This window comes from Acanthisitta chloris, unplaced genomic scaffold, assembly GCF_000695815.1.
Source record: "Acanthisitta chloris isolate BGI_N310 unplaced genomic scaffold, ASM69581v1 scaffold9376, whole genome shotgun sequence".
Classification (NCBI taxonomy): domain Eukaryota; kingdom Metazoa; phylum Chordata; class Aves; order Passeriformes; family Acanthisittidae; genus Acanthisitta; species Acanthisitta chloris.
In genome coordinates this window covers 27259-35071 of record NW_008678688.1, presented here as the reverse complement: position 1 = coordinate 35071, position 7813 = coordinate 27259, and the positions used below count along the sequence as shown (strand labels likewise).

Below are 7813 nucleotides of genomic sequence, written 5' to 3'. Positions count from 1 at the left end.
GAATGAAAAACAAACATTACCACAATATAAATTTAAACAGCCTTAAATCCATTGTCAGGGTATTCCTGAGTAAAATAACTGAAAAGAAAATCAACTATCTTGTGCCAAAATGCATTTTCCCAAATAGCTCAAATGTGAACAGCAGAATTGTCCAGAGATTTGATACAAAATTTGAGGCAGCCACATTGCCAAGCAACTTAGTGCACTTAGATTATAAAAATGTTGTTCCACAATTTTCTATTCTAATTGACACTTTGCAGCAAGTTAACACTGTCCATCATTCTGTGCATTAGAAAGAACTGAAACCCAACATGGGCCAAATATTCTTCAGTCACACAAAGCAGCTTAACAATAAAAAGAACCATTTTAAAAAAGAATAGGCAGAAGATACGATGCTCAGCTTGTGGTCAATCAGTTCTGCAGTCTCTGACCACAAATAGTTGAGGGCTCTAGAATCCTGCAGAAGTCAGGATTAATCTTCTGTCCATCTAACTTGTCTGCTTTCACTCAGTGCATGAGATTATATCTGGTCCTAGGGACAACATTCACTTTCTGCTTTTAAAAGCTGTGTCAGAATCACTTTCAAGTTACATAGGAAAGTGCTGAAATATTTGTGGCTGGCTCATGTCAGGAAAACCACTCCTCTTCCTCCTTAGAGAACAATTACCTGTTTCTTCAGTTTGGCACTTTAAGTCACATCAGGTAGGAGAGCAAATTATTCAAATGACATTAGATCAGCAGGTACCTGGAAGAGAACGTAAATTATTCATAGAATCATTAAGTTTGGGAAAGACCTATAAGATCATCAAATCCATCCTAGCATGGTTGCTTTCACTGTCCATGAGAAAGGAGAGATGAGGTTACCTCATTTGCAGCAAGTGAGAGCAGAGGTTATATGCTGTTTAGGTAACCAAACCTCTAACTAGATCAGCAAAAGTCCTGATTTAGTGGGAATTCTGTAATTTTAAATAAATTTTATCTCTCCTATTTTAAAAATGGATCAATGCACACAATGAGAAAATATGTCTGTCCCCACAGGACAGACTGTGTGCACACAAGTACATTTTCCAGTAAGGATTTTCTGGAAAATATGAACAGAGATAAGTTTCACAGCCTTACCTGAGGCTTGTTGCTTTTGCATGCATCATCCAAATGCTTATGCCATAATATTGCATGAAACCTTGAACCAGTCTGGAACTTGTAAACATTGCCTGCAAAGACAATCAAAGGCTCTAAATTTGCAGACAGACGTGTAGCTTCATGGGACTCTAACTTTTGTGCAGAAGCCAAAGTCCTGAAGTAAACTGTTAATTTGCACCTCAAATGCTCAAACATAATGTTGCACATATGATAGGGCCCATGTGAGGCACATTATCCATCAATCCTTGGGTGAAGTGAGTATGAGAACAGAAGTGGCCTCACAGGCAGAAAGGCCAAATTACAGCCACAGGAAAGACCCTTTAGGTCACATCTAATTTAATCCTGGCATTCTTCTCATTAAGACTGTTGTGTTTAATGCCAAACTTCTTAGAAAGTTTTTGATGCTTGTAAATTTAGTTTTCTTCAATGTCCTATGCAAATTGTTTCTTGCAATCAAATATTTTATGCACTTAGTCAACACCCACACTTGGTGCAAAAGATGCAAGTCCATATCCTGCACCAAAGTTGAAAATATGAAAAGTGAAGAAAGCCACAAAAATCAAAGCACAAAATAACTCCAGGCACTGTGTTATCTGGTGAAGTTTAATCAAGGCAAAAGAATTACAGCACTTCAAAATTTATTATTAAAAAGGGACTAAAAATTACTTAAAAGGCTTGTTTTGGTAAATATTGGTGAAATATGTGGTAAATATTTTAACTGGCCTCAATGTAAGTAAAGATTTGATACGGACGGATTTTGAGAAACTTGGAGATCAGGGTATGTGGACACATGGACATGCTGCAACCTTGCACTGGTTAGGCAATTTCTGCAGAACTTACAGTAACTGTCAAGATAAAGCACTGTAGGCACCACAGCACACCGTAGAACTATGTTCAATTTAATCTGTACTCTCCCTTGAAAATTCTATACTGAAAATATCCCTCTTCAGTCTTTTAAATGAGTGCCACTGCGAGTTCTGTAATCTACAAACTCATTCATAGAGACTAATCGACTTCTTGCCACAGAAATGTAACATAGACAATGTCCATCCTGCAACATCTACCTTTGTCAGGGTTATTTAGCTGGAAAATATCAGGATGCTCTGGGTCGTCAGGCAGTGCCACCATCCAGCCGACAATGGAGACCTTTTTCCCAGGTGTAGATTTATACTGGAAGAGACAGACAAGTCAGTCACAGCTGAGACTATAGCAGGGATTAACTTTTGACTGTAAAAGTTGTGCAGACATATGGCTTAGCCTGGAACAGCAAGTACACTTTGAACACCCTTTCAGATCTGCTTATGAAGATGCAATTTTTGGTTTTAGAATAAATTTAAAGCTTACATGTTTTCTTTCAGTGCCTCTCAACGATTTTGCTCCAAAGTACAAAAGAGTGGATCCTGAAAGGATAACCCAGTATCTAGTCCACGAGGAGAGCTGAATCAGAAAGGAAAAAAAATTAGGAAAAGCTCTGCATATCTCTGACATTTCAATAATCTATTCACAAGCAAGTCCAAGTGCTACCAAAGTTAATTTCAGAAGCAAGGAATGGAGAGGTAGTCAAAGAGTGACTCTTGGTGTAAATCAGCCCAGCTACCTAAAGCTGGATGGCTGGCTGTGAATACAATCCATCTGAGCTGGGTATCTCACAAAAGTATCAGCACTGATTGCATCAGAGCAAAATAGCTTGCTGTCTTTTACTGGACAGCTCTTAAGACTTTTGATCAATAAAATTTATTGAGATGACAACTCTACAGTTCTTCAAATCTTTTAGCACTGTAGGGTTGCATGTAAAAAAAACCGCAATCAATTCTACAGAAAACATAAAAACTGTCAAATGCATAGGACTAGAACCATGTGAAACCTGGGTACCCTCCCTTGAAAATACTACATTGAAGATCTTCCTCTTCAGTCTTTTATACAAGTGCCACTGCAAGTTCTGTGATCTACACACTCATTAATAGAGATTAATTTATTTCCAGTTGTGAGAAACGAGTGCTCACAACTATGTTTTAGAAGAAAATCGAATCATTGAAGCAAAAAGAAACCTACTTTATTTGAAAACCGATTACCCTGCCACAAACCCCAGACCCTTTTACAGCCTATCCCGATCCCCTGGCCCCTTGTGCCATTTCCCGTGGGTTGGTACTCAGCCTCACATCCTTCCTGCCCACCTAGTTCATGCCACTTTTCCCCTCACAGCCCCTGCCCCCACAGCAGAGAGGTTCCACCGACAACACCACTCTAGACATAAGGGAAAAAAAGAAAACCTCAACCCCTCCAAGTTACCACCCGCTTGGTTTTATCTCTTCACCAACATTCAAGAAACAAAGCTATGTACAATAGCTATTACTGGACTGCACAGTTTCCCACACTGGTTGAAGCAAAACTTCATATCCCACACTGTCAAAGAAATGCAATGCAGACAATGTCCGTCCTGCAACATCTGCCTCTGTCAGGGTTATTTGAGTTGTGCCTGCTCAGGGTTATTAAGCAGCGCCACAAGATGTATTTCTGCCCTCAAAATAATGCCTGCTGGTTATAGAGCTGCTTCATTCTTGCTCTGCTGTCACAGCTAGAGACATGACTTGCAGGGAGAAGCAAAACTGCTCTAGATCAAATAACACACAAAGGTTACAACCTTCTTTAACCTGTTTATAAGTTTTTATCAGAAATTTACTTAACAATTGATAAAAACATTGATTTATGTGGTATTAAGCTGCAGGTTTTATCTAATCCTGAAAACAGCCACTACTGAAGCAGAATCCTAGGAAGAATTATAATTAGAGTCACTTACAGTAGGCTTCTTGCCTTCTTTGAGTAGTGTTTTTCTTCTTAATGGCCCTTCCATGGAAATGACTCCTGTGGAACCAGATGCTGTGCAGCTGCAGCTGCTGGTTGGGCTGGAGAGACAAAACATTGCTCCATGTATTTGAGCAGACAAATAAGGACAAGAAATAAGCAGCATTTAGCTCTAAATGTTCTGCACTGCCTCAGACATATTGCCTCTAGAATATGAATTTTCCTAACTTAGCTATCAAATAGAAACCAGAATCTGAAAAATAGCAAATGAACAAAGGTTCTATTCTGTGGGCTTAGACATGAAAAAAATAAAACAAAAACCACCAAATTCAAAGAGAAAACAGGCAATTTTCTTTTTTATTTTGGAAAATTGCATAAATTTTCTGGATTTCTGGAAATTTATGGCTTAAAATTTTGGCAGTAAGAGTTCCCACAAATGTAATTTTAAGTGTAAGTGCCAAACAATTTATTGTACGCTGATGACAATTTGTTTTCCAGGATGAACATATAGCTTCCCACACACAAAAGTGAGAAAGAGCTACAACTGAAAGAGCCCAAGAACAGGCAAAGTTAGAAATGCAAACAGCCATTAAGGATGTCTCAAGCAAATATTGATTGGTAGGTGATGATCCTGTTAAAACTATGTGCTGCTAGTCTCTCTTTATTCACAGCCCTGATGTTCTTACAGGGATCAATGAGGTTTACCAGAGCCAACTAAATCACTTCTAGTAATGAATACAAGGAAAAGGACATGTGTATGATCTAGCTTTCAGTTGTGAAAGGAACACGTTTGTGTTCATACAAACAAGGATGAACATGTGCTGGTGCAAGTGAGATACACAGCCACACCTAGACAAGAACAGCCCTTCCAGCTGTTAGGTGCATCTTCTTCCACTGCATGGACCTGTCTGGTCTGTGCTAATGTGCATTCTTGCCAATTCTAGATTTCTGATAGAGGCAGTATAAGATTTCAGAAAAGGAAGAATGAACACAAGCATTAGAATTACTTGACTGGGAAAAAACAAAAGAAACGTATTTTAGGGAATAATTGTTCTTTGTGGATTTAATAGGTTTTTCACATTTTTATCTTCTTGCATTTTGTATTTCTAGCTTGCATATGTTTTTGAAACAAACATACCATGGTCATGTTAAGAGAGTATTTTCCAGAAGCATGTCTAATAGCTGAAATACTGTTCCAAAATGTATTCCTTTACTAAATTATAATGTATGCATTTTTACTCCTGTCTAACTTCTAACTTGCACTGCTGTCAGAGGTTACTAGCTCAGGTAAAGCAGCTGTAATTACATTTACGCATTCTAACAATATTTCTACAATGGCTGAAGCAAACTAGTTTATACAAAATAAAATATGACTGGATTTAAACTCCAACTAAATCACAGTATTGCAGAATACTGTTTCAGGGCCCGATTTTCTTTACTGTTCATACATATGTCTTCACTTCCCACTACCACAGAATTTATCAAGTCCAGGCCAGGTACAGATGCAATGAATGATTTTTATCCCTCAAATATATACCATTTTCCATGTCACCTCTCTTTGGCCTGTAAATGGATTACCTACTCCTGAAAAGTCCATGACTATCAGCCCTGGGAGTGCCTGCTACATACGGCATTGCAGATGTTCCCTGACTTACCCAGGGTCCAAGGTAACACCTCTTTACTGTACAAAATCAACACATCATACTAGAGCTCTCTGACACAAACAGATGTTATGGGTAGCTGTCCTGCAAATCAGGAACTAGATCATGAGAAAGGGTCAAGAAGGTATCCTTCTAACATCATTACTTGTCACAGGAGGCAAAGATGGCCTTCATGACAAACCTGCTTCCATGATGTCATAAAACCCTAAGCAAAGTCTAGTTTTCTGCAAAATGGAAGCCTGACATAATTAGTGAAATCAATAGCTAAACTGAATTTAATATGAAGGGGCCATACCGCTGCTTTAGCGTTAACAGGAATTTTTACAAGCAGGAGGGAAGACTCCCATGAGCTGGCATGGTCATACAAGGCTATTTGGACAGAAGATATACTACGCTGGGAAAGCGTAGAGACCCAAATGGAAGTTTAGCACCGTACACTGAGGAAGGTAGACCCTGAAATGTACCTGTAGACACAGCTTCGACTCCTAGGAGAATTCCGGATCGGTACCCTCCAGTTAGGCCCCAGCGTGGCATATAAACGACCCCTGTTTGTGAATGCAAATATCTGATGAGGGAAATTCTAGTCTGAGACTTCAACAGTTAGGGTTTGGTAAACATGATAGAGATAGTTCCCAATCTTTTCAGGCCCACGGGAAGAAAAACACAGTACCTTTACAGTGCTGCATTTCAAAAAGTTTGCCATTTTTTCCTAACTAATCAGTAATTTGATAAAAGTAACTGTTGATTTAGGGCTTACCTATGTTAGGGATCATTTGTGAATTTCTTAGCTAAGTCTGTAGAGTGCTCAGTGAGTGTACATGAAGACTAACTCACCTTTCAAGCCCTGACGGCAGCTCCTCACTAAATTCTGAGCTTTCACTGCTGTCTAGAAAGAGAGTAGTACAGAGAAGGAGTAAGAAAACCACCCATGGGAAAAAACAAAGCCAATATATGTGGATCACCAGAATACCCTTTATATAGTTCCATGGACATTGCTTACTCAAATTGTGTTTTGAAGTTGGTTTAGAGTTCATGCTAAAATCTTTAATGAGAAGAGGCTGACATGCGCCTCCCCATTTATAATATCTCACTGATAAGCCACGTTAGTGCTATGTTTAAATACCAGACATCTACATGTTACTTTAGTTTTCATTAGCTGCTCTTCCTTCAGAAGCTGAGCACTTCAGGAACATAAAATCCAGTCCCTCTGTAAGAGTATTTCTACCACAATATCTGTAAATTGATTAAATTAGACATGATCATTGTTTCAAGAAGCAAGCACACCTGTAAAGAGGATACGTCAGCTCTATGCTGCTGCTAGGAGTCCTAACAAATAAACATGATGGCATTCATAACAACGGTTCCTATTTCTCCACCAAGCTCGTGACTGATTTGTCCCTCCTTTCCTGCCACAATTATTTAGCTTAGAGCTTTAATTTGCTCAGGACTGATCTTCTAATGCTCAGTTTAAACACAGTGAGCTATGCCTGTATTTTCAGAAGTGAAAAGATCATCTCAGTGTCAAACTCTCGGTCAAGTAACGTGTGGTCTTTCACACCCTATCTCCTGTTCTAGAAATAGCCTGAGTCACTAAAACGGTGGCTTTCTCTTGCTTAGAACACAGATTCTTGACCACTTTGTTGAGATTACAGAAATTGTTTTATTAATTATAATACCATGTGTTCATTATATGTTTCTTTTGAAGTCTCAGAGAGCACAACTAAACTGTTCTCCCGCCTTCTAAAGGGTACAGTTCAAATTAGTTTTCTTTGCGATAAGGCAAATTTCAAATTATGTATGACGAAAACTTTGCGGCACACACTGAGCACCTGCAGAACCAATCTCCTTCACGCCACTTTTACCCAACCTGTCAGCAGGCAGCGAGGAAAGCCGGGGCAAGGCAGCTCGGTATGCGCGCGGTGCCCCTGTGGTTCTACCTGCGGCTCTACCTGTGGTGCTCCCTGCGCTTCTACCCACAGCTCTACCTGTGGTGCTCCCTGTGGTTCTATCGTGGCTCTACCTGTGGTGCTCCCTGTGGCTCACCCTGCGGCTCTACCCGCAGCTCTACCTATGGTGCTCCCTGTGGTTCTATCGTGGCTCTACCTGTGGTGCTCCCTGTGGTGCTACCTGCAGCTCTCCCTGCGGTGTGGGGTGCGTGGGGCGCATGGGGCGCGTGGAGCGCGCGGGGCGTGGGGCTCTGGCTCTCCAAC

At 40.1% G+C, this 7813-nt stretch overlaps 1 protein-coding gene across 1 annotated transcript in view; it reads right to left on the bottom strand.

Annotated features, from left to right (window-relative positions):
* Nucleotides 1-715: 715 nt before the first annotated feature.
* LOC103804384 (ras-specific guanine nucleotide-releasing factor RalGPS1-like) overlaps nt 716-7813 on the bottom strand; it is a 28038-nt gene continuing 20940 nt past the window's right edge. Inside the window, exons 6-12 of the mRNA XM_009076996.1 lie at nt 6438-6489; nt 6068-6148; nt 3938-4043; nt 2485-2577; nt 2205-2310; nt 1120-1211; nt 716-745 (exon numbers count right to left, since the gene is read on the bottom strand). Of these exons, the coding sequence (XP_009075244.1) occupies nt 716-745; nt 1120-1211; nt 2205-2310; nt 2485-2577; nt 3938-4043; nt 6068-6148; nt 6438-6489 (560 nt within the window). The remainder of the gene's footprint in view (nt 746-1119; nt 1212-2204; nt 2311-2484; nt 2578-3937; nt 4044-6067; nt 6149-6437; nt 6490-7813) is intronic.